Source organism: Plecotus auritus (genome assembly GCF_963455305.1).
Source record: "Plecotus auritus genome assembly, chromosome: 4".
Taxonomy (NCBI): domain Eukaryota; kingdom Metazoa; phylum Chordata; class Mammalia; order Chiroptera; family Vespertilionidae; genus Plecotus; species Plecotus auritus.
Window position 1 is genome coordinate 182,802,242 of NC_137775.1, and position 27,012 is coordinate 182,829,253.

Sequence of the window (27,012 nt, forward strand, 5' to 3'; positions counted from 1 at the left end):
TTGTGACGGGAAGGGGCTTGGTGGGACCTTCTGGGATGCTGGTGAGGTTCCACCTCTTGATCTGGGCACTGGTGACACCAGGGTGTTCAGCACGGAGAATTCATGAGAGGAAACATTGGCACTTCTGTATGGATGTTATACCGCAATCTAAACTTTTAAAATGTTTAAGGCAGCCCTAACCGGTTTGGCTCAGTGGATGGAGCGTCGGCCTGGGGACTGAAGGGTCCCGGGTTCAATTCCCGTCAAGGGCATGTACCTTGGTTGCGGGCACATCCCCAGTGGGAGGTGTGCAGGAGGCAGCTGATCGATGTTTCTCTCTCATCGATGTTTCTAACTCTCTATCCCTCTCCCTTCCTCTCTGTAAAAAATCAATAAAATTTATTAAAAAAAATAAAAATAAAAAATAAATAAATAAAATGTTTAAGGCAGATTTTTTCAAACTAAAAGTAACCAGAGGTATGATAACATGAGAAAAGCCACCTTTTCGGCCTGAAGAGTTATGTAAACCAACGAATGTCATTTTATCTTGACAACAGGTCGGTCCACCATGAAGGTCGCCAGTCACCAACCTGATGCCGCAAATGAACCAGCATCCAATCAGGTTAAGCAAAACATTCAAAAGAGAAAACATTTGCCAAAAACATATTGGTAAGCTCTAGATGGAGCGTAGACCATGCCGATGCCCATTTATAAACGCGCGCATACTAACAGTGATGGCAGGGACCGTCCCCAACTTGAACTTCTTCTCACGGAGGCTCATGGCAGTCAGAAAACCTGTAACCTAACATGCCTCTGCCCTCATGAGGACCAAGCAGCTACTGAAGGGCGGGTCTAACACGTGGACCCCCCTGGAGGAGGAGGCATTTCGTCCTCACAGGGGACGCTGCATTTGGGAGGACAGGCGACAGCAGAGACGAGGCTGCCTCAGACGGGCCACGTGGGAGGAGAAGCTCTTGTCCAGGAAGTGTTGATTCCTCCCCAAGGCTGTCACTGGCCTCGGTCCCCGTGTGCCCACTGTCTAAAGCTTGTTGCCGCCCTAGCCGCCTTGGCTCAGTGAAATAGAGCGTCAGTCTGAGGACCGAAGGGTCCCAGGTTCAATTCCGGCCAAGGGCACATGCCTGGGTTGTGGGCTCGATCCCCAGTGGGGGGCGTGCAGGAGGCAGCCAATCAATGATTCTCTTTCATCATTCATGTTTCTATCTCTCTCCTTCTCCCTTCCTCTCTGAAATCAATAAAGAAATATAAAAAAATAAATAAATAAATAAAGCTTTTGCCTTTAGACCTTGATCATCCGCTCAGGACCACACCTAACTGGCGGGAACACCGGTCCTAAAGACAATCTCTGGTCTTTGAACCGGCCCACCCAGGTTACCTGGTCGGTGAAACGTGGAAGACGCCGCTCGGCTCTCCTGTCTTACGTGTGCGAACCCTGTGCGGCAGCGAGGATGCCCGGCCCTCGCTTTCATGGGCACTTGGCCTGGTTTTCATGTGCCGTCTGGGAAAGGAAGTGTGGAGGGTTCCACCTACACCCACGCGCCGCTCTGTTTATTTTCCTTTCAAGTCTCCTTCTGAGGCCAAGACGGTGGGAGATGAATAGTCCGTTTATTGCCCTGGGTTAGGACATCACAGCCCGCCGTTGCGCAATGTGTTTTGGTGCGTGAACTTGGATACGAAAGGAACACTTACTGTGGGGGGAGGGAGGGGGATGACATAGCCAGCCAGTGGGGAGGCATGGACTTGGATGGAGACTGATGGAAAAGACCATGGGGCCACGGGAAACCCTAACCTGAAGATCAGTGGACAGTGGCTGTAAGAACATAAACAATTCTAGAGTAGAACATGCCGAGGATGCACCAAATAACGCCGACGTGGTTTGGTCAGTTAGGGTTCGCTGGGATCTCCACAGCCAAAGGACTTATACGCGCAGTAGTCAGAGGGATAAGACACAAATTGATGCTGCAAGTGACATGGACCATTGTCATAAGACACCCCCCTGGCCCGCTGCATTGTAAGAGAACAAAACATAGAGGCTGATGCCCCAAGTGGGGAGGGGACACACTTGTAATATTAAACACTTACACATGAATATGAGCCTTACCGAGCCATCACACTGGGCCCGGCTCAACATGAGAGAAATGGAGAAAGCGTCAGGGCCCGCTAAAGAGGGGTTGAGGTTGGGGTCAAGATTCAGACAGACGGCAAATGGAAACCATGAAAAATTCTCAATGAACACTTCTGGGGATTAAAGACTAACGGGGGCTGTCTCGCCGCACATCCAGGATAAAGGAGTGTTCCCGAATGTGGGCGATGGATGAACCTCACCTCAAGTTTATCGAGAAGCCAGTCAAGCAGGGACAACTTTTCCTGTCTTCATAGGCCCATAGGTGTTGTTCCTCCTGAACTACTGATTAGTTTGTGTCTTATCCGTGTGACTCCTGGAACCTCCCAGTTTTCTTCGTTGTTTCGATTGCTAGCAAATTCCAAACGAAGTTTACACCTTTTCCAAAAGTGCTCCAGAACGTCACTTCCACGTGTGGGTGTTGTGCCTTGTCTAAGGTCTGGTTCCATTATACGTCCCTGTCCTGGTCCCTCCCACCTATTTTTATTTTATATAATTTTGAGTTCTATAGAGATTTCAAAAACCACCTTAAATATTTTAACACAAATGCCTGGTAGAAATAAATGGCACCAGAGTGACTTTTCATATCTGTGGCTTATAAAATGTTGACACGTTGTGTCAGCTTTGTTAAAAAAAAAAGTGACATTTTTTAAATAAGGTCAACAAATACAGAAATAGTGATACTGGAAATTGGAAGGAAGATTCCAAATGTCTTGCTCTAACAGCTGGTTCATACTCCTCAGCAGATAATGGAACTATTTCAGATCTGTGGTCAAGGAAACACCTCCATTCATCTCGAGGAGCATGAAAAATATCATGGAATTAATTCAGATTCTGCCAAAACGAACATAGTAAGCTTTACATATTAAAGTTTTAAAGAATAACGAAAATTACAACACTCCCTAACGTGATCATCATATGTTCAGGGCGTGTTATGCTGCAAATGGGTATATGTTTGATTCTTTTTTTTTAGTGTTTATTTAAGATCGTTTTATTAAGAAAGAAATACCAGTTTGTGTTAAGACATGAACACATGGTAAAGTAAAAAGCAAAAGTGTTTATTCTCTTGCCCTCTTCATTGTAATCCCCAGAGCTTACAATTATTAGCCCTTTGGTGTCATCCCCCTGGACTTCCCCTGGCGTATGCCCACGCCCACGCGGGGGTGCATCCCTAGACGCGTGGTATATATGACAAAATGAAGCTTGTTGTCAATGGATCCAATGAATACACCACAGCTTGTTTCCCCTGTCAGTGACTCGTTGAACATTGTCAGTGTTTGCTCCCTTTTGACGTAAAAGCTAAAATGAGACGACAGACAGCGGCCATCTCAGCCCCTGGTTAACACTGTCCTTTTGTGGGCATTTCATCTTGCAGCGGAGCGCATCGGCAGATAGGAATTCGTGTCCGATCTCTTCCATCGACAGCAGGAATTCAGGGACAGCAAAGACGGCTGAGCTTCACTGATCACATACCAGTGGCCTCAGGTTCCCTGGACAGGACTCTGCACTCACCAACAGGCCTGCTGGTGCTTGTGTTCATTGTGTTACCTGCGTGCTGTTGATTCGGCTCCAACTCCTGGTGACCCTATGAATGACTGATGTCCACAGGTCCTGGCCTCCACAGCCCTGCTCAGCTCCTGGGGACTCATGCCGATGGCTTCTTTTAGGGAATCAACCCATCTCACATTTCATCTTCCTGTGTTCATGCTGCCTTTTATTTTTCCCAGCATTATTATCTTTTCCAGAGAATCCTGCTTTCTCATCCAGCAAGTTTCAAGCTTTATTTGCTCTGGAACTCACTTGTTCATCTTTCTGGTGGACCAGGGTACCCTGGAGGTACCCTAGAGCTTTCCTCAAAAACCGTATTTCAAATGAATCGGGGTGTTTTTGTTTTTTTTTCTTATCAGCCTTATTCTTTGTCCAACGAGTGTTCATGTTCATTACTGCGTTCAATTTGTGTGAAATTCCCATAATGACCACCAGAGGGCATTAGCCACCCAGTACATTCAAAGCCATTGAGGCCCTAGCACTGCAGGCGGAGGCTTAGCTTGAAGGTGTGTTTCTACTTACATTGGCTAGTTGTTGTTTTAAAATTCCATGATAATGTTTTAAAGGGCCGAGATTGAAACCCACCCCCAATTATTGAACAATGCAGGTAAGTGACTTGCTAAACAAACATTTAGTAAGTTATTGCTATCATCACTCATGACCTATTGAAAAAAAGTAGAGAATCATCTCTTGCTATAATATTCTCCCTTACAAATATATTCTTACTAGGCCCCTTCATTTAAAATCTGTCCAAATGCAGGGCCATTTCCAAAGTGCCTCTGCCTTGAATTGCTTCATTAATTCAAGTATAGATGTTGAGGCTACCTAAGTACACTTAACATTTTTTATTCTTATTTTTTATTCAATATGTATTACCTTATATACACCCCCCCCATAAAATGTATTTTGTGAAATATATGCATATATTTTTTATCAGATAATTGGGAGAAATATCCTGAAAAAAGTACATTTTCTTAGTTACCCATCACGAAGGCAGAACTGTGGCTAAAATAAAGCTTTTTGCTCACAAAAAAATACTCAAGCATGTTTATATCAAGAGCAAACGGATACTTTCACTAACAAGTAGCTTGCAAATGCAGCTGGGGCGGGGGTCCACTGAATTCCCATAAATTTCAATTACTTCCATATATCTTACAAGTAAATATAGGCACATAGGTTTTTTATTTAAGCAGAAAATAGACTTTCTGATACTTATCAATATCTAAAATTAAAGATTTCAAGGCAAGAGTAGTGAAGGGCAGTAAGTCTTCAGGCCACACGGTGGCGCTATTTCATTGATTTGGGAAATCCTGGAACCTGGTCCCGCTGAAAACAGGAAAACCCTGAAAATAGGAATGACCCGCCTTCCCTGTTTTACTCCTATTCGAATGAGAGAATCCAGTGGAGATTAACACTTAGAATTAGTTTCTGTAAACTCTCTAAACAATAAAGCGGTGCCAAAATGCAAAGGTAAGGAGCATGAGGAAATCATTGTTGAAAAACGGGTTGAGAATTACACCTAAAGGCTCCAAGACTTAAGGTATTGCATTAATAGCAATATTTTTATTTATTTTTTTAAAATATATTTAATTGATTTTTTACAGAGGAAGGGAGAGTGAAAGAAAGCTAGAAACATCGATGAGAGAGAAACATCGATCAGCTGCCTCCTGCACACCTCCCACTGGGGATGTGCCCGCAACCAAGGTACATGCCCTTGACCGGAATCGAACCCAGGACCCTTCAGTCCGCAGGCCGACGCTCTATCCACTGAGCCAAACCGGTTTCGGCAATAGCAATATTTTTAGCTCTCCCTGGATGCACAAGGCACGTTCACTTGCTTTATAATACTCTGTTCTCCACGTGACTCAGCGAAGCAGGCAAGGAGGAACTTCACCCCCATTTTATAGCTAAAGAACCTGAGGCATGAAGTGACCATTCCTGGTTCCAAAGATTCCAAAGACTGCAGAACAGCGCGGAGGAGCATCCTGGGTGCTAACACCTTACTGATGCCGTGAGAGGGTGTAAATCCCACGGGCCCTTCACCTGAGCCGCTTGGCACTGGATTCTGGCGCTCCCCACACCCCAGCCCGGCGGGTAGGGTTGCAGCCTGAGATTTCCATTCATCCAGAGCGCCATCGTGGCGAAGACCGCAGCTGCCACGATCCCGGACACCCCCGAGGAGCCTGGATTCCATCCAGACGCCGACAGTGATTTATTACCTGCACCCTCCCTTCCTTCCGCGTGGAGCAGAAGTCGGCATCCGGTATCTAGTCTCTCGTGAGAGGGGGCCGCCGAAAACAAAATGCCATCCCCTCATTTCTTATTCATAGAGAAGGCGATGTATAATATGATTACGCACAAGATGGATTGGATCCGGCAGACAGCATAAAAGGCACGCGAGAGCATTAAGCAGGGATTGGATTTCCACTGATACCCACTGTCTCCTGCAGTCAGTGAAGGGAGGTGGGGGCGAAAGGAACACACAGACACACAAATAACCTTCAGCTTCACGCGCCCAAGTCAACTCCCCCGCCAGGCAGAGGCGCGTCTGCTCCGCGCCAGGCCCCGCGCTGCGTGCTTGAGCTGCGTCGTCTCTTTGCATTCGCCCTTCACAGGCAGGAAGGGAGAGGTTCCAAGGGAAGTTCACAGACAGGACCTGGAGCCGGGCTTGCCCAGCACATCCCAGGCGACCTTGACCATGAGCTACCCTGCCGCCCAGTGGGCTCCCAGGATGCGCACCTCGATGCTGTTCCAGACCCAGGTGCACGGCCACAGGCTGTTTTCAGCCGCTGACCACTCTGAGTGCCAGCACCTGAGAATGGATGCCAGCTTCGAAGACGTAAATGATGCTCAAGCCCCGGGCCTTTGTTCAGTGCAGGCCTCTGCGAGTTCTGGGAGCCCCGAGTGTTCGCGGGGAGCAGAGGCAGCGAGGTTGCAATCGGAAAGCGTTTCCTATCAAGTGTTTTGGGTACATGGCCTAAGTAGGTCTTCAGGAGAGAGCGCCTAAACCTTCAGTTTCCAGTAAGCTGTTGTGATTTTCTTTTTAAATAAATAGTCACATTCATGCGTAATTTTGTATTTGTAATTGTGTGTATATACATATACATATATACATACATACATATATATACACATATACATATACACATACATACATACATATATATATATATTTCCAGAGGTTAACGTTCCACTCGCCATAGGCATGCGCGAGGGGAATGACTCAGCAATAGCACTATAGGTACTGCGCAAGCGCACCCTTATGTAACCCACTTATGTTAACGTAGCACAGGCGTCACTAATTGGCACGAGGCTGCTTTTGGTTGAGCAAGTATATAAGGTGCCACTGACCAGCCAGTTGCTGGCTGCTTTGTTCCTAATAAAGCATGTCCCGTCTCTCTACGCCGCACGTGTTCTTCCAATTTGCTGCATCCAGAGGGGTCAAGTCCCTGGCTGAGGAACTTGTTCCCGACTCTCTCTCTCTCTCTTTCTCTCTCTCTCTCAGAGAGCTCCCCAAATTGTATAAGCTCCAGAGCCAGGATCTGTATTGTTATTTTGTCTCTCGTCTCCTAAAAGGGAAACAATTCTTATAAACCTTCAGGCGGTCATTGCTTCGCATAGTGCCTGAGATGTAGGTGCCCAGGAAAAGCGAGGGAGAGGACGGAAAAGGGGTGGAGGGAGGGAAGGAAGCCGGGGAGCGAGGGCGTGAGGAGGAGTGGACAGGATTACAGGTGCAGCTAGTAATCGGCCTAACCTGTGGAGGGAGAGTCAGCACTTTCAAGGGCATCTTAAAGAAAAAAAATCAACCTTCTAAACCAGCCGTGGGCAAACTACGGCCCGCGGGCCGGATCCGGCTGTTCTATCCGGTTCTCTTGCTCTCCCCTCCGCTCCTTTACTTTGAATTTATATTAGTTCACACAAACACTCCATCCATGCTTTTGTTCCGGCCCTCCGGTCCAGTTTAAGAACCCATTGTGGCCCTCGAGTCAAAAAGTTTGCCCACCCCTGTTCTAAACAAACTGGGTCTCTTCTCTGATAATAACAGCTCCAGGACACTTCGGACAGCTTCCATAGGCCATCCAATAGCAAGCCCAAAGGCCACATGGCCATGGACACTGCATGGCTAGAGACCAGCTAGACCTGGTCCCTGCTATTTGCTGACGTTTTGTTAACACGCATCAGCTGGCTCTATTGACCACCAAAGGTCAATCCTGTGTTACTTTGCCCTCCCCCGGCTCCGCCAGTTGGAGGGTTTCGGAATTCCTTAAACAACTCAAGCTCACGAGTGGAAGTTTGTGCAGCCACCTGTCCCTCGGTCACGCGAGAGCTCCCTCGGTGAGGTGGGTGCAGTGTCTGCAGAGCTGTGAGGGCGGTTGAGATCCTTGGGTCTGAGGACGGGCAATTCAGCTGCCAGACCAGCTTCCCCAGGCCTGGCGGGCGGGGTTCGCCATCTACACGGGTCATATTGACAAGTTCAATCTTGATTATACAGACAGGTTCAAATCTACCTCTGGAGAGATCTTTTCCTTTTAGGTAGTCCCTATGGCCCCAGTATTGGGGTCCAGGCTCAAGTCAGCTTGGGGGTCTCGGAGTCATTCCCAGTGAAGTGATAAGGCAAAGGTTAAATAAGCTTCAGAAATACAGGCACGTCTATAGGAGATTTCCAGCCTTTCCGTTGCTTTTGCTAAAGCATCGCTGCACGGTTTATGGTGTTAAAGCGCAAGCCACTGCTGAAGGCGTTCCCACTGAGACAAAAAGGGAAAAGAGGACATTGTTCAAGTGTGGGCAGGCTCGGGCAGGAGCGGAGTCTCCTCGTCCCATGTATGTTCCGATCAGGTGGGAATAAACAAGTGCATTTCATCCCAGGAAGTCTATAGCTCTCCAAAGCCAGCTGCTTCCTGTCCCCTAGGCTTCTGCAAAGGTCCTGTTCCCCAGGCCCCCCTTCCAGGCTCTGGGTCCGCTGTCCTTTGTCGCTGAGGCCTAAACTCAGAACTGCTGTCATCGCTGGGGCCCAGGATCAAACTTCTTGGTCACAGGTTTCCCTAATTGCTGAAAGAAGTTCTAGCTCGGAAAGCTGTAAATACCATTTTGTTTCCTAGAAATAGAAAACACCCTTTGCAAAAAAAGGAATGCTCTATCGTGAATTCGCCATCCGAGCGTGGGTGGTCTGCTGTGTCAGCATTAGTTACATTTTGAGGCAATTAAACAGGTCTTTCAAGCCCGCCAATGGCGTCAAGCTCCTTTTTAATAAAATGCCATCATCGCTGAAGACGAGGTTTAACTCTGTACAGTAGCTTTCTCTGTCTCCATTCTCTTGGTTTCTGCTTTTCTTTTAAAGCTACCCTCAAAAAAAAGAAGAAAGGCTTTTATTGGCTTACTAATTACAGTGTCCTCTATGCACAGGAGAAAGCCATTAGAAAGTCTCCGGCTATCTGAAATTTAAGTCGGCCATGCAGAGCTCTTAAGAGGACAAATACACACACTTGTGGGGCCTCTCCTGTCCCAGCGGGTTAGCTAATGGTCTGTGGTGGGTGAGGGGGACAGAGGCCCGCTTCACTCTCCTCTTGGGAGGAAAGGTTTCCTGGGGATGTTTTTGAGCCTAGAAACAACCATCCATATTTTCTCCAGCTGAATCGTGTATTTTTCATGTAGCCACTCTCCTCTGAGCATTCACAGACCGCTTCTTGTCGGGTATTTCTAGCTACAGGGTGCTGTTTCCATTCAAAATGCAAGCAGCTTTGAATTCCCCGCCAAGAAGAGCAAGGGGTCGCCGGGTGCTGGCGTGTGCAGGAAGGGGGGTTTGGGAGGGAAGGGGCGCGGCTGGGTGGAGAGGCTTGAGGGTAACAGCTGGGCTAAACCAGAAAGCAAGGCTGAACCCACCCACTTCCCCAGCAAAGTCCTCTCCTTGGCTTCATGCTTAGAGAGCAATTTTCTTGGCGCCTTTCCGCTGTGTGCTATAAAACAAAGTGACCGCTAGGGGGCAGCACAGTACAAGACATGAACGTGACCCCCCTCTTCCCCCCGCCCCACCCCATTAAGAGGTGAAATAATAGACTTGGAGATAAAACAGAGGCATTGAAAGGAAGCCTGCCTAGAATGCTTTCCAACCTCCCTTCTCCATACCATACACTTCCCCCAAAATATACATGTATAAAAAATAACTGGGTGATAAAGTACTGAGATACCAACCCACCATTTTTTCTCTCATTTTCTGAGGGTTGGGAGACATGTTAGAGAATATATGAACTCAATATCAGAATAGGCTTATTTCTGGAAGCGTTCTCTGCTCATAAGTCCAGAGTCTAGGATCAAACACGTGGTTTTCAACCAGGGGGTTGCACCCCAAATGTCAGCAGTGCACAGGTTGGGGAGGCCTGGTCCAGAGGGACAGCCCAGGTGGCACGGGCATTCCGCCGGGTGAGGGTGTAACGTGGTCTTGCAGCAGGCTAAGCCCCACACACTCTTCTTACCCACCCACCCCCCCACACTGGACATCCCCCCCTCACTGTGCATCTTTTCACGGAGCAGACCTGTCGCTCTGATCCAAATACGTCTGTTTTGTTGTTGTTGCTGCCAACGCTGTTTTGCCAGCAGCAGGGGACCCATTTACTGCAAGGCATCTGCACCCCAAGGTGCCTGATCTCCACTGCCTTCCCTGTCCCCAGCAAAGGTGTCACCAGCTGCCCCCTCACCACACTGGGGCTCCTGGGCACTCAGCTGACAGAGTGGCCAGGCTGTGGTGAGCCGCACCAACTCTGTCCCCAGGCCCTTTGTTCGGGGACCTGGCTTCCACCACTTACCAGCTGTGTGACCTCCAGCAGGTCCCTTAAGCTCCTCTGAAAAGGGGGAATGATCATGGCACCCACCTCCCAAGGGTACTGGGAGGAGCAAATGAGCTAAGAGCTGCAAAGCCAGGTCGGGTGATTCTCTAACAACTTCACCCAAGCGCACGTGCCACAGGGTTAATCCGCAAGGTCTGAATGGGCCGGGAGTGGGCAGCAAGCACTGGCAGGGTGCACCACGCTGCTCAGCAATGGGGCAAACAAGCAGCCCTCCACACAGGAGGGACTGGAGCTTCAGGGGGTGGGAGGGAGAAGGGAAGCAGGGGAGGCCTGGGGCCGGGCCAAACCTGGGAGGGTGTGAGCAAGGAAGGGCGTTGGCCTTTGGAGCAGCGAGAGGATCTTGTGGGGAGAGCGCGCCCAGGGCCACGTGCTTTCCTGTAAGACACAGGCTCCGCCAGGCAGCTTGACATCCAGGCCCGGCCTCTCTCTGATGCTCTCTCTGCCCGGCCCTACAAATGCTGTAGGTGGCCAGGATTTCAAAAGTTTACACTTGCGTGTCGTTCACTGTGCTCACCTGAATGCCTTGTGGTTGTGGTTGCCCGGTCACTGTGCTTATGCGATGCCAGGGCCAACAAGAACCACAGGAGATGGAAGTGCCTCCTTATCCAAGTTCAGCCACGTAGGCTGCCTAGATGGTGAGTGGAGGTGTCAGCTCCCCAGGGCCTGGACAGGGCAAGGGTAGCCTGGGGATGGGCTGAGGGGGACACAGCTCTCCAAGCCACTGTCTGCTGAGACCCTGCAAGGAGAAAGAAAATGCTGGAGGAATAAGAGCCCCAGTGAAGTCCCCTCATTGAGCCAAAGAGGAGTGAGGCCTTTCCAACCTCCGTCTGAAACATGTAAGGAGGGTCCGGCTGGCGTGGCTCAGTGACTGAGCATCAACCTGTGAACCAGATCAGGGTTCGATTCCCGGTCAGGCACATACTGGGGTTCCGGGCTCAGTCCCCAGTAGGGGGTGTGTAGGAGGCAGGCGATCGATGATTCTCTGTTTCTCTCCCTCTCCATTCCTCTCTGAAATCAATAAAAATATATTTAAAAAATAAACAAGCTCCTGAGAAGCAAGTTCAAATGCCATCAAAACACTGATTTTTAACTTGGCCACACATTCCTTTATTTTATTTATTTATTTATTTATTTATTTATTTATTTATTCATTCATTCATTCATTTATTTATTATTTATTTATTTAGAGAAGTAATCCTTGCCCTACCTAGCTGGTTTGGCTCAGTGGATAGAGCACTGGCCTGCGGATTGAAGGGTCTGGGGTTCTGATCAATGATTCTCATCATTGATGTTTCTATCTCCCTCTCTCTTTTCCTCTCTGAAATCAATAAAAATATATTTTTTAAGAAAGAGAGAAAAGACTTTCTTAGCACACTTCTCAGGAATAACAGTTTTCTCGTTGGTTGGTTGGTTTTGGGTTTTGGGTTTTGAAAGCACGTAAGGCATCAGGGCAGCACTGGCCTGCCTTGACTGAGGAGTCACCTGGCGTGAATTCTGTGCCCGCTTCTAGGAGCCGCTGATTGCTTAGATTAGCAGTGGAACCAGGATTGGATTTTTACCAAGTGCTCACCCTGAGGAGTCTTATCAGACAAGTTTGTGAAATAATAGCATAAAGGAATTAGAATAGTTTTTAAAAGACATTTATTTTTATTGATTTCAGAGAGGAAGGAAGAGAGAGGGAGAGAGTGATAGAAACATCAATGATGAGAGAGAATCTTTGATCAGCTGCCTCCTGCATGCCCCACACTGGGGATCAAACCCACAACCCGGGCATGTGCCCTGACTAGGAATAGAACTGTGACCTCCTGACCCATAGGTTGATGCTCAACCATTGACCCAACAACGGCTGGGCAAGGAATTAGAATAGTTTTAAGTCAGGTAAACTTGGGTCCACATCCCAGCCGTGTGACTTTTTTACTTACTGCTGGTGGCCTTGAGGCACTCACTTAACTTCTTAGAGGATGAGTGCTAATGTACAGAAGGACCATTGCCACATTTAAATGAGGTACCAGCAAGGACACCGGGCCTGGGGCTGGACACTCCTAGGTTTGTGTGGCCCAAACAGCTTTTGTTCTGATTTTTCTCTCTAAGTTATAAACAGTGACCAGGTGCTTACACAAGTTACCCCGAGACCCATGCCCTTTTCCCAGAAGATACCTAACATCGAGGCAATCTGAACCATACCCCCCTCTTCGAGTCTCTTAATTTAGAAGGTAGGCTTGCCCATTCATTTTCTCATGGGTAAGGGAGAGACATCGGCCCTCCGTGTGGCCAAATGAGGAGCGAGTCAGACTGGACGTGTCCCCAGGCTCCTGCCCTGGGGAAGGTCGCTGGGTTGCCTGCACAAAGACCCCAAGCACAGATGTGTCACATGATCAAAACTCTCCTGTGTCCCCCCCTTCCCAGCCAGCCGCCCGGTGCGGGCCTCAGAACAGCTGAGCCGCTGGCTGACATCCCTCCTTCGCAGGGGACAGGAAACTGTGGGTAAAATACGAGCGCTGCTGAGCATTGTATGTCATGGGAATTAAAGGGCCAGTAAAATCCTTTGGTTGCTGTCTGTCTCTTGATGGCCTGAAATGTCCATGTCTTTGAGATGGAAAGAATCACCCCTCAGTATCTTTAATGCATGGCAAAACTATTCCACCCCCTTCCCCCACCCCCCGACTTTCCACTTCTTACACACACAGTTAAAAATTGTGCCCCCAAACTCCAGACCCAATACCTTCTCCAAGCTCCAGTGCAAGCAAACAACTGCTGGCATCCCAGCTCCTGGAGCACGATTCCACTGTGCCCAGCTCGGGGCATGAGTTGGCCAGCCGCGTGGGGAATGGGAAGTAAGCATGCTGCATGCTCACAGTCCTTCGTGGGAAGGGGGAGCCGTTCTCCCAGAAAGGAGCTTGGTCTCAGTAGGTTCCCCAAAACATAGTTACTGTAGATGGAGAAGGACCTGCTAGTTGAGAAAATCCTAGCGCCTTGCCTTCGTCATGAGCTCTAGTCACCGGTTCTGGGTTGTCCACTTGGAGGTTGGGCTCTGGATGAGAAAGAAAAGAAAGTGAAGGAAACAGCCATGACAAACCATTTTAACTGTAAAATTCTCTGCAAAATAGGCTGCCGACGTCCCGGGCCTGCCTTCGATGTGCTTTCTCCCTCCATACCAGAGAAGAAATGTCAAGGAACTCCCTGAGTCCCACCCACCAGCGGCCTGGAGGAGGGCGAAGGCACCTTCCCCAGGGGGGGCCTTCCAATGCGTGGCTCCTGCGGAAGGCACCCCCAGAGAGGCCGCAGACTGCCCTCGGGGGAAGAAAGGAGGGTGGAAGGGTTAGGAGCGGAAAAGGATCTGATAGCAGGAAAGCTGGTTCAAATTAGTGAGACAATGCACGCCTTGACATTCTGGATGCATGTCAGCGGTTAAGTGCTAGCTGGACCTTCTGAGGTTACAACTTCCATTCAAACCTCAGCCCTGGATGGCAACCTGAAACCCAAGGCCACGGGCGGGAGCATCTGTGAGCCCAGCGGGGATTAGTGAGGGGCCTAGGAGGCCCTTCCAGGGGCTGCTTCCTCCCTCCCTCCCTCCCTCCCTCCCAGACACCCCCTAAGCCAGGTGTGCTGGGGGGGGGGGGCCGGGGGACACAACAATACCAAGTCAGTAAGATAAAGCGTTCTTGGCTGAGTCTAAGGCATTTTCTTTTCTGACAAGAACAAAGGGTGAGTTGATGAACTAATTGTTGGTGGGGGATCCTGCGGCATCTATTATTAAATGAATGCTTAGGATTTTTGTTTGTTTTTCAATAGCCCGGTTATAATTTCGGTGCAGATACTCCAATGCTCTTGTTCCCTAATTGGTTGTCGCTGGCTGAGGTCCTCTGGGACACAGTAATTGGATGTTGCTGGCGTCATTACCATACGCACAACAAGCAGGAGTCTTCGAACTGAATCGGTCAAAGCCAGTGGCTGGCCTGCAGGACATGGGCCCAGGGCTGTGCATCTCAGCAAAGGAAGAGGTCGCGATCCCTGGCCAGGCCGACTGGCTGCGGCAGCTGAGCGTGGGCCAGGCTGCGTGCGCGCAGCTCTGAACACCCTCCCAAGCCAGAGAAGCTCAGGGGTCCCCGAAGAAGAGAAAAGGAAAATGTGAGGCTCTCAAAACTTCTCTCTGCAAATAACCCCATTCTAACCCCATTGCTGTCAGAAACAGACGAGCGTCTGAGAGAGGCATCGACGTAGTTGGTGGGGAACCAGGAAATTCCACGCGGAGATGTTGAAATTCCATCTTCAGCCCTAACTGGTTTGGCTCAGTGGATAGAGCGTCGGCCTGCGGACTCAAGGGTTCCGGGTTCGATTCCGGTCGGGGGCATGTGCCCTGGTTGCGGGCACGTCCCCAGTGGGGGTTGTGCGGGAGGCAGCTGATTGATGTTTCTCTCTCATCGATGTTTCTGGCTCTCTGTCCCTCTCCCTTCCTCTCTGTAAAAAAAATCAATAAAAATATATTTAAAAAAAAAAAAGAAATTCCATCTTCAGAAAAAAAGCAGATGGACACTCGGCATCCTCTCTTTTTTACAGCCAAAACAGGAAAATATAAGTGGTGATTTTAGATGTGTTTTAGGGCTACATGGACATGCAGAGCCCTCCAAACCCAGCCTCTTCCTTTTCCTCCAGAGGCTCTATTTCATCTTCTTAGCTCAGTGTGATATTTAAGATTTTTTTAAAAAAAAATCCACATTCTTCCAAGATTTACGCAACACGTAGGGCAGCAGTGAGCAGAGTGAAAAGAATGTGGCGTGTGTGGAAATTGACTGACCCTTGACCCCCATGAGCCCCTGAGCAAGTTGCTGAACTCTGAGCCTTGATCTTTTCATCTGGAAAATGGGAATAACACCATTATCGGCTTCTTCGAAGACTGGGATGATGCATACACGTACAGCACCCGTTGTAGCTGACTTTCATTCTACTGGGGTATTTGATGAGGAAGTAGGTCATTTATTATTTTTTTCTTTTAGTAGGTCATTTATTTTGGAAAACACTGTGCTATTAGATAAGTGGCTGAAATAGCCAGACTCCTTCAAGGGGCCTGCTCCTTCCCAAACAGTTCCCACCAGATTGGGGAACCCAGGAAAGGGGGCAGGCCCCTCAGGTGAGCACCCCCATATTCCTGAAGGCCAAGGCCTTTGGGTAATTTTCCTGGACAGCTAAAATTCATATACTGCTGGGAGTTTGCAAAAGCTTTGGGGACTTGCGTCCTCTCTGACCCGCAGATCATGTATCAACTCGGATACTGCTAGTGTCCTTAAGAAGATGACTGTCCTGACAAACAATGGGGGGTCCCCCTTCACTGCCCCACGTCTTTGTTCCTTGTTAGAAAAAAATCAAGATCGCCACCATTTCCTCTGCTGTTTCCACGTCCCTTCCCTGTCACCTTAGTAATCAGGAAAATTCTCCCAACTGAGTCAACCACGGACAGGTTGAATTCTGCTATGAGCTGAATTGTGCCTCTGCCAATTCAGATGTTGAAGTCCTAACTCCCCAAATTTCAGATGTCGGAGTCCTAACCCCAGTGCCTTAGAACGTGCCATTATTTGGAAATAGGGTCCTTGAGATGTACTTCCCATTAAGAGGAGGCCTTATGGAAGTGAAGTGGACCCCTACCCCCCATGACTGGTCCTTATAAAAAGGGGACATTTGGACACAGGCACACAGACAGGCCATCATGCCACGGTGGAGGCAGCAATGAGCTGAGGCTTCTACAAGCCAAAGATCACCCCAAGATTGCCAACAAACCCCAGCAGCGAGGACAGAGGCTTGGAGCTGACCCCCCTCCCAGCCCAGAGGGAACCAGCCCTGCTGACTCCTCAATCTTGGACTTCTAGCCTCCAGGACTGTGAGACAATACATTCTTTTTTCTTCTTTTGAAATATATTTTTATTGATTTCAGAGAGAGAGAAAGTGAGAGAGGGAATCATTGATCAGCTGCCTCTTGCATGCCCCACTCTTGGGATCGAGCCCACAACCCCGGCCAGGAATTGAACCGTGACCTCCTGGTTCCTAAGTCGATGCTCAACCCCTGAGCCATGCCGGTCGGGTGAGACAATACCTTTTTGTTGTTTAGGTCACCCAGTTCACGGTACTTTGCTACAACAGCCCTAGCAAAGTAAAACAAATGGCCACCACATTTTCCTAAATAAAGCCTCTCTCACCCATAACCTTGGCTCCCTCCGCCTGTTACCCAGGCAGGCTCGGTCCCATCTGTGAACTCGGTCCCAGAGTTTGCCTGGAAACTCCAGGCCAGGAAGCAGCTAGCACCGGGCTGGGTCGGAACTGGGGGGAGACGGCAGCACCCTCCAAGGTCACACCCCTCACCTCTGGCCTCCCTAATCAGATGGCCATCACAGCCCCAGAGATGCTAACACAGATTGTCTATGTTCTGCGGCCAAATTCTGTTCCCTTATAAGGAAAAACTATGCCCCTGAAGTCACACAGCCTGGAGTGGCTTCTGTGGAGCTAAGCTTGCAGATGGGAGACTGTGACGTACAAACAGAAAAGAGGAAAGAAAATGTAAGAAACCAAACATATTCTCTCTCTCTCTCTCTCTCTCTCTCTCTATCTCTCTCTCTACCTCTCTATCTCTCTCTCTCTCACCTTAACACACACATTCCTTCCCACAGCATTGTGCCTCCTTTTATAGATGCCTATTCACAAGAATAGAGATATTGGCTTCTGTCCCCTGCGGTAATGATGATAAATGGGCCAAGGTCAGAGCTCCATCAGCCATGGAGACAGCTCCCTCTGGCACCTGCAGATAGTGATTCACCTGGCGGACTAGCCGCCTACGCTTCAACAGGCCTCACAGCGTTGCTGAAATGTCCCTTATCTCAGAAAAACACTTGTGTATTGTGTCTTTCTGCTGCAGAAAGAAATCTGTGAATTATTGTTATGCCTTGAATTTTTTTTAAAAGTCTCAGTCGTGATTTTGTGGGGGAAGAAGAATTTACTAAAGAATGGTGACCAGGTGGAAATAAAATCATCAGTGTGTACACAACAATTTTCTTCTGTGTCCTAGAAAACAAAAACGCAGCCTTCGGTGAAATATCCTCGATGAAAAATTGCTCCTACTGTAACTCCCTTCCTAACAGGACTAATGGCTATTTTTTTTTTTAATTCTACTAACATTTACTGAGAATCTACTATGTGAAATGCACTATGCCAGATGATAAAAATACGAACATAAATAAGACATAATCCATGACTTTGCTAAGCAATATGAAATCTATAAATAGTACACAAGGGGAAATGTGTGCTAAATTTCCCAGCTGTTCACTTTTTGAGAACTGTATTCCTGTATTAAAGACAGAAAAGGTAGAATTATATTGTACCCCCAAATATTCCATTTTACAGCATCCCATTTGTTTTTAACCATCCTATATAATAAAACCCTAATATGCAAATCAACCAAACTGCAGAACAACCAGTCACTATGACGTGCACTGATGCTCAACGCAGGAGCTGCCCCCTGGTGGTCAGTGTGCTTCCACAGGGGGGGCACCGCTCAGCCAGAAGCTGGGCTCACAGCTGGCAAGCGCAGCATCTATGGCGGGAGCCTCTCCTGCCTCTGCAGCAGCGCTAAGGGAGTGGGCCGAAGCCGTCAGTTGGACATCCCCTGAGGGCCCTCAGACTGCAAAAGGGACCCCCCCCCCAACCAAGTGCATGATTTTCGTGCACCGGGCCTCTAGTCCTATATAATAAAAGCCTAATAAACCGAACGGTGGAATGACAGAATAACTGGTCCCTATGATGTGCACTGACCCAGGCCAGCCAAGGCAGGTGCCAGTGGGATCCCCCTGCAATCGCCCCACCGGTCGCTCCACAGATTGGCCCTGATCGCTGGCCAGGACTAGGGACCCCACCCATGCACAAATTTCATCCACCAGGCCTCTGGTTATAGAAATGTCATTTGGGTGGAAGTGCAGCTATTAAATGATCTGGCCCAACAGACAAGTGTGTATCACATCTGTCAACAGTGTCTGGCACGTGTGTCTCAGTGGAAAGAGGGTGGGCAGCTGCCTTGTAGCACTCATCAACAAGCAGGTAGCAGGAACTCTAAGCCAGCCGGCCCTGTGGGTACAAAGAGAAATACGAGAGGGGATTGCTGTCCCCAGGGAGCCCCCAGACCAGTGGAAAGAACTAACCCCGCAACAGGGACCCATCCATGTTGAGACAGAGAGAAGGCGTTCATGGCCGTGAGATGGACTACATGTTCTCATTAACTTTTTAAGGATGAATGATGTATCCCTGGGTACTGCCCTGACACAGCTTAAGAAAAACAGGCAGAAAATGAAGGCCAAACTACTTAGAGGTGATTTTTAAAGTGCAGTATTGGGGAGGGTGTGGGGTGGGCAATGTTCATGATGAATTGTAAGAACAACCCCCTGGTATTTACCAGCTGTTACTCACAAGGTGGCAAGTGTCAGGGTTGACAGCAAGGACCCTGGGGCCACCAGCCTGGTTTCAAATTCAGACTCTACCACCTCCCCACTCTGTGCCTCAGTTTCCTTATCTCTGATGTGAGGATAGTAACATACCTCTTCAGAGGGTTATTATGAGGAATGGATAAATTAGTGTAGGGAAAACTCTTAAAATAGTGCCTGACACAAAACACATGCTTATAAGAGTCTGTTACATTAAATAAATTAAAGGCCCTATTCACTCTACGTAATACATACCTCAAGTCTTTACCTACATGGAATACTACATATATAAAACCAAGAGAAGAATCTCAAATATAGCTTCTCCCTTCATAAGATGTTCCATGTTGTCAGTTAACATTTTCCCTGTGACAATTAGCTATACTGGGTTTGCCAATACTCCTGAATACTCCCAAGTGGTCTATAGAGTTAATGCAATACAAATCAAAAATCCCACCAGGCAATTTTGGGAGCAAAAACAAGCTTATTTTAAAATATATATGGAAAAATCAAAAAAGTGAAATAGTCAAAATCATCTTTGACAAAGAAAATTTGGATGATTCACATGACCTGATTTCAAGGCTTACTATGTAAGACACACACACACACACACACACACACACGCAGCTTTTTGTTTTTGTTTGTGCTTCATTCTACTTAGGTTGCTCCTCTTTTGTTGTTGTTGTTAACCCTCACCCAAGGATATTTTTCCATGGATTTTTAGAGAGACTGGAAAGGAGGGGGAGAGACAGAAACATCGATGTGAGAGAAACACATCGATTGGTTACCTCCCGCACGTGCACAATTTATTTCCACCCAGCTTCTGATGCCAGCTCACAGCCAAATTATACAGTTCCTGTTGATGAAGAATCACACCACCTGTAGCTTAAAATCTGTCACACAGATGCAATGGGATATTTAAGTACTTTGCCCCAAGAAAGCAGCCAGGTATTAGAAGCTATGCTTCCCCCTATTTCAGTCATTAATGTAGATATCATCTCCAAATACCTGTCTCTCAAGCAAAATGAAAAGAATGTTATTTGTCACCTGATGTAGAAAGATGTAGTGGCTTGAAATCCCTGGGGGATAAAAGAATTGTTCGTGCAAAGTATCCCTTTAAGTAAACTGAGAGTAAAGGCAGACTTGGAGATGCTATCACTAAGTTAATGGAAATAGGATGGGGGCTATACAAGCAAGACCATTTACTCAGCCCTTAGCTCCAGCCTAAAGGGTGGATGAATGTATACCATGAGTTTCATAAACATAGAAATGTTTGGTCAAATACTATGAATTCACATTAGTTAAGTAATGAGAAAGTGCGTCGAGAGCTATCCTTTCACACTCAATTTTAGGAGAGACCCAACCAACCAGAACAGGAGAGGAAGGGTTGTTGTAATCTCATGATCTGAATTTTCTCATGGGTTAGGGCTTGAGCACAAATGTTTTGTCCATGAAATTTCCACAATGTATCATGCCACCTGTTGCACTGTGCACAGGAGAATCCTGCTACTAACAGCACACCTGAGGTGTAACCGGTGCTGGCAAACACCGTGTACTTTTAGTCGTCCTGTTTTCACTGATGCGGAAGCTGAGGCACTAGGAGATTAATGAATGGAATGAATACAATCCCAGAGGACTCGGATCCTTTCATCACTTCCTTAAACATTATTCTGAGCTTGAACGATGCTGTAATTCTCCTAGATGGCGAAGGTATGAGACCGGGTAGGATTCTGTTTTGATTCTGGGTCTGGAATTTTGGATACACTTCTGGCATTAGACTACTTCACTGTCACTCATCTCCAAGTCTCGGAAGCGGGCGCGGTAGGGGTTAACTACACGTCTCTTTTAATGGTTTCTTAAAATACAGTCGCTGCCCCTATTGCTGTACTTGTGGTGGAAACCCAGTGCATGGCAAATGAATGACAGTGTTCTGATCACATCCTAATTATCACCTGGCATCATCAAAAAATGACCAGCCTCGTGGAAGCAATAATCTTACTGGGGAAGCTGAGGGTCCCCCTAAATTCCAGACTGCTTCGATGGACCCCTCATTGAACACTCCTACCACATACAAAATTGATTCTCTTTCCTTCAGAATTTTTCTCTTTTCATAAACTCTGTAATGGCAAAAATGACCTCCAGTTCAAGAGAATTCTTTCTTACTACTGACAGTGCGAGTCAAAGGCCTTGGCTTTTAATTCAGTTCCCTTTTAACAGCTGGTGCCTGCTGAGACCCAATCATCTTGCTGTCACTGGATCTTAATAGCATTTTCACACCACGGCTGGCCACCTGCTCTTAGAGCCATCTCCTCCTTTCTTGGGGCATCAAGTCACACAACCATTTCTTAAAAATAAACATCCATACTCTGCTGTGAAAATGGAAATAATAATAAAAAAAAACATTGAAAGAGGACAGAAAGACTTCATGCCTGTGTTCATTTTCAATGATGAAACGCAGTGTATCAGTGGGCAGGTGTATAAAACATCTCTATCAGTAAGTGGGTTTATTGACATAACTGGACATAACAATGGATAGCATTTATTCATTTCCCACTGAAAGACCTTCCAGTGAAACTGTTTTTACATGGATCAGGCATTAAGCATGTTCAGTGATGTCCTGCCGTTAACAGGGTGGGTCGTGGGAAAACAAGAGGTCCTTTCCAGACTTCCCAGGGGAATCGCACTACATGGCTGTGCCAAAGAAACAGCCAAGAGATGCAACTGCTCGATGAATGAAAACAGCTGGGAGCAGCCAAGGTGCAGGATAGCCCAAAGGTGGCCGATAAGCCAATACCTGCACCTCTCCCGGGTGCCGGCAAGCTTGGAGTCGGAAACAAGCTCTGGCGGCAAACTCAGAATGACAGTCTATTTCCTGTGGTTTATTAAGTTTTGGCCCCACAGATAAGACTGCCAGGAAGGCAGCTGTACTGTAAGTGGTCTGGACATTGATTCATCTGAACATAAACAAAGATCAGTTCATTTAGATCCCTGGGTCTCTGCTCCGCTGTGGGGACAGGGGCAGGCCTGGCTCGGTGGAGGCCACACATAAAAGGGGGGTGAAGGACCCCTGGACTGTGATCGATTCCCTGAGTCATCAGGACCCTCAGGGGCTTACGGCCCTCAACAGAAGATGCACTGTTAGCCTTAGCACCAATGCCGTGGCCTCCACAACACCCCACTGCCCATGAATCATAACCACAGTGAATGGAGCCAGGCACACCTTCTTAGTGACGACACTTGTAGACCACACACGCAATCATTCATGTAAACCAGGGCACGACATGTAGTGATAAACATGTACTTCATAAATATCAGGGAACGAGAGTATCCAAATAGTTGAAAACAACAGAGCAAATAAAGGAGCCTAACCTTACGTTTAACACAAAAGCATGGAAAGACTGCAATTATCAACTACAAGATAAGATTTAATAACACAGTAAAACACGGGGTCATGGAGGGACTAACTTGCAAAAAGATAGGATTATTTCACAGTGAGGTTTAAGTACTTGTAACAATCTTCTGGTTTTCTGTAGGAAAATAACCACCGGTGTCCATTTTTTTCACATTTTCCCAGTAATTTCTTCCCTTCTACTATTTCCTCTAGAGTAAGACATTAATGTGATCAAACATACACTATCAACTGACAATCACCTTTTGCTCCCCTATTAGGAAATGTCCTTTAACACTTAACTGTGCAACTCAGAACCAGTAGGACACAGGCAATTGCATGTCACTGATAAAAACATGAGAAGTAGCACATGGCATTTTCCCCAACCCACACACACGGTCAGAGATGTGGTAAGCAAACTAGAACACTGGCATTCCCTATGGGGTCACCAGGTACATACGCATTACATTCTTTGATTAAGTCTGGCATTGAAATGTCCTTTTCCATCTATGGGTTTAAACAAAATAAAATTTAAAGAGCCACAGGAGCAACCCTGATGGAGAAGTCTTGGATGCAGCCTTCTCCAGAGAAAGTGTGTGATCTCAGTTAACCCCAAGGTCAGCGAACCTTCTTGTGATGTTCATGTTAAAAAGAAAACTGGCTCATCTAAAACAGTCCTTGAGTTTGTCAGTTTGTTAAATGTCAGAGCTCTTCACATTGTTGAAAAAAAAAAAAAGCGTCTCTAATTATTTAAACGTCAAGTTATCCACCATAAAAGAGTTCCCCCTTGGTGAGTGTGTTAAACTTTACCACCTGCTGACATCATCCTTCTTGGCACAAACCTCCAAACCAAGCCTCCTTTGTAATGGTAATAAATTCCTTTTTCCTTAAATAGAACACAAAACACCTCTTCTGGACACTGAACAAGTAAAAAAGTATGTCTCCAAATCGCTTTCCTACCTCCAAGGGGGTGAGGCTATTGCATTGTCATAGCTGCGCCAGTCTCCATATAAAGAAGGCCTTCCACCTCTGTACCCCACCATCCATGCGTCCCCTGCTCTTGGTCTTGACCACCAAGTGCCATCCATTTATTTCATGAATATTGGGAACTAGGGGGCCGTGCCGAAGTGGCTTCTTCGGCCTCTCTGGCCAAATGCACAAAAGGAGACGGTCTGATGGGATGAGATCTTCCCCTGAGGTGGGTTGAAGGGCCCCACAGAGAGACGGCTCCCCAAGGCCAAAGAGATGGTGTCCACACGCTGGAGGCCCCGGATCTAGTCGGCAAATCGCTGCAGGAGATGGTCCTCCCGCCTCAGGCTGCCGCCGCTGCCCGCGCTGTCCATGAAGCGGTCGCAGGGGAACTCGATGAGGTCCGCCTCGCTGAGCGCGCACACGGTGGTGCGCGGCCGGTGCGACTGGAATCCCGAGAAGTCGGCGGACACGCCGGTGCCCATGGAGCGCAGGGGCCGCCGGGTGGAGTACATGTGGCGAACGTGGACAGGGGCCCCGCCCTTTCTCCTGGCCCGCAGCTTCCTGCGCAGCCAGCGCGACGCCCAGGCCGCCAAGGCCAGCAGCACGAGCAGCGCGTTGACGGCCAGCAGGGCCAAGGTCAGCAGCTGGTAGTCGACGCTGCTCCGGCTTCCAGGCTCCGGCAGGGTGACCAGCCCGGCGCAGTGGTCCCGGGGGGCCACCGGGCAGACTCGGCCGCCCAGCACGCCCTCCACACACACCAGATAGGGGGTGTCTCCGCGCAGCTCGCGCAGCGTGGCCGAGTCGCTGCGCTCGGGCAGGTAGACGAAGCGGTGGAACTTGGGCTGCTGGCCGAAGCGGTCGAAGAGCAGGCGGAAGCGCGCGCCGCCCAGCGGCCGGGGGCTGCGGTGCTCGCGCACCGCCCAGCGCACCGTGGCGCTGTCGGCCCCCACCGCCTCCACCGTCAGGTTGCACAGGATGAACTTGTTGAAGTCGCACGGGTCGGACACCAGCGGCGGCAGGCCGACCCCGCCGTCGGACTGGGCGGCGCTCTCCTGCTGCTGCGGGAAGAGGCGCTGCTGCGCGGCGCGCTGCCAGAGGTCGCCAGCGGGCGGCGGCGCAGAGGCTGCCGTGGCGGTCAGGGTGGGCTCCGCGTGGGCTGGATCGGCCGGCGACGGACGCCCCGCCTTGGGCTTCTCCTGAAGGTCCAGGGGGTGTGGCGCCGGGCCCGCCACAGCAGCGGCAGAGGGGCCCAGCTGCTGGAGGCCTGGACCCCATGGGCTCAGCCTCGGGGAGCTGCGGTTGCCCAAGAGCTCCCCATCCCAGGGCGCCCCGGGCGGTAATCTCTCCCGCTGCTGTGGCTGCAGCTGCGGTTGTGGCGGCAGCTCCTCCGCGAGGCCACCGGCAGGGGGCGCCATCTTCTCCCTCGTGGCTGTGGGTAAGGGCCGCCGCTTGGCATCGCCGGTCGGGGAAACCGAAGGAGAGGGATCAGCGCAAGACCCGTTGTGCAGTTGCTGGTCGTCTAGGTAATCCAGATACTTGCCCCGCAGGGCCGGGGGGTGGCGGCACTGCACAAAGACGGTGAGAAGCCGGCCTTGCGAGTGCCAGTTGCCCATCCAGCGCTTCAGGCCCCGCAGCCGGCAGTCGCAGGTCCAGCCGTTGCCGTCTAGGTCCAGCCGGTAGAGGGCCGGGCTGGCGGCGAAGATGTCCCCAGAGAGGGCGCTGAGCGCGTTGTCGCGTAGGCTGAGTTCGCGCAGCCGGCCCAGGTGGGCAAAGGTAGTGGGGTGCAGGGCAGACAGCTCGTTGCCGCTCAGGTCCAGCGCCTCCAGGCTGTGCAGAGGTGCCAGCAGCGCCGCAGGCAGCTGGCTTAACCGATTGCTCTCCAGGTGAAGCTCCCGCAAGGCCTCCAACCCCCAAAAGGCCTCCGGTGCGAGGTTCGTGAGCTGGTTGCCCCGAAGGGAGAGCAGGCCGAGGCGGGGCAGGTGCTGGAAGACGCGGGGCCCCAGGTGCTGCAGGCTGTTGGCCGAGAGGATGAGGGTGGAGAGGGAGCGCAGCGGGGCGAAGGTGGCCGCATGGCGCAGCGAGGGCTGCAGCTCGTTGGCAGAGAGGTTGAGAAAGCGCAGCTTGCCCAGCTGGGCGAAGGCGTTCTTGCCCAGAAAGCGGATCCGGTTGGACTCCAGATGTAGGTAGAGCAAGTTGCCCAAAGGGGCGAAGACCGCGTCCGGCAGCGCCCCCAGGGCGTTCCCGTCCAGCCGCAGCTTGACCAGACTCTCCAGGCCCTCGAAGGAGCCTCGACTCAGGCGGTTGATCTCGTTCCCGTTGGCGTAGAGGATGCGCAGTTTGCGCAGCGGGGCCAATGTGCCCGGGGAGAGCGCCTGCAGGAGGTTGTTCCCCAGGTAGAGCTCCTCCAGTCGCAAGAGCTTTTCGAATGTCTTGGGGTGTAGAGAGCGGATCTGGTTGTACTGCAGGTCCAGCCGTCTGAGCTGCCCCAGGCGGTGGAAGTCGAAGGCCGTGATGTTGGTTATGAAGTTGCCGCCTAGGCTGTAGGTGAGCACGTCCTGCGGGCTCGGCAGCGAGCTGGTCTTGGGCACGGCGCGGAGCCCCCTGTTGGTGCACAGGAGGTGCTGGGGGTGCTGGCAGTCACAGCGCTCCGGGCACACGGGCTGGGCCCATGGCGGGAGCGCGAGGCAGCCGCACACCACGAGCAGGAAGCGCACGGCGCGGGCAGCCTCCATTGCCGCCCGCCCTGCGTGCAGCTGCCGGATCGTCCTCTTGGCCCGCCGGCTCTGTGTCTCCTCTGCATTCCCCTTGGCCTGGCCAGAGTCACTAAATGGCCTCTTTAGGGACTCCGCTGCGCGGTCCAGCCCCTCCTCCGCCCTTTGTCCGGTGTCTGGCCCGGTCTCTGCAGGCTTGCTTCGTCCAGCCAAGTCAGGCGGTGCAGGGCGCTCTGCGAGGTGCGGGTGCTACTTGTTGCATCTCTGCAGAAAACTCTCCGGGTGCGCGTAGTGGGACGGAGCGGGGAACAAGAACTGAGCTTTTTGTTTGCAGCCCGAGTCCGGAGAGCTGGATTCCCTGGCACGGATTCTCCCCGCCGAGTGGATTCCCCAGCTGCAGGCAGGCGGGAGTCCTTCCAAGAGCTGCTGGGGCGCGGCTTGGCTGCTGCGCCCCGGCGGGCGGCTCGGCCCCCGCAGCCCGCGCCTCCTCTCTCTGGGTCCCGGACCCGGAGCGCGGCCTCCGTGGAACAGCCGGGGGAGGAGCCGGGGTGCGCCGGCTGCGTCCGGAAGGGACCCAAGTCTGCGAGTGGCGAACAAACCGGGCGGAAATTCGTTCTTCCCACACTCTGCCCCCGGGGATGCAGGCGGGGAAAGAGGAGACGGCGGAGGAAGGACAGACCCTGGCAAGGGGAGGGGGAGACGCTAAGTGGCTCCGCGTCTGGTCAGCCCGAGCCCGGGACGCCAAGTGAGAAAAGTAGGGATTAAAAACAGCTGTACCGGGCGGACACGCTGGGCTGGGGGCGGGGGGTGGATTACCGGTCGAGCAAACGGGATTTGCAGACAGAGACCTTTTTATTTTAGACGAGGACACCAGTCGCTTCTGAACAGTGAGAGCGCGGCTTGTTTTACTTGTTTTTAAGTCACTTGCTCTTCCAGATGTCGCCCTGAGGCACACAGTCCGCCAGCATTCTACGGAAGT

At 50.2% G+C, this 27,012-nt stretch overlaps 1 protein-coding gene across 1 annotated transcript; it reads right to left on the reverse strand.

The window, feature by feature from the left end:
• Positions 1-21,710: 21,710 nt before the first annotated feature.
• On the reverse strand, positions 21,711-26,528 carry TRIL (TLR4 interactor with leucine rich repeats). The gene has a single exon (XM_080666145.1). The coding sequence runs from the start codon at positions 26,052-26,054 to the stop codon at positions 23,625-23,627; it is 2,430 nt and encodes an 809-aa protein (XP_080522271.1). The 5' UTR covers positions 26,055-26,528; the 3' UTR covers positions 21,711-23,624.
• Positions 26,529-27,012: the final 484 nt, after the last annotated feature.

Coding starts and splice junctions, on each gene's coding strand:
- TRIL (XM_080666145.1), bottom strand. CDS start 26,054: ATGGAGGCTGCCCGCGCCGTGCGCTTCCTGCTCGTGGTGTGCGGCTGC.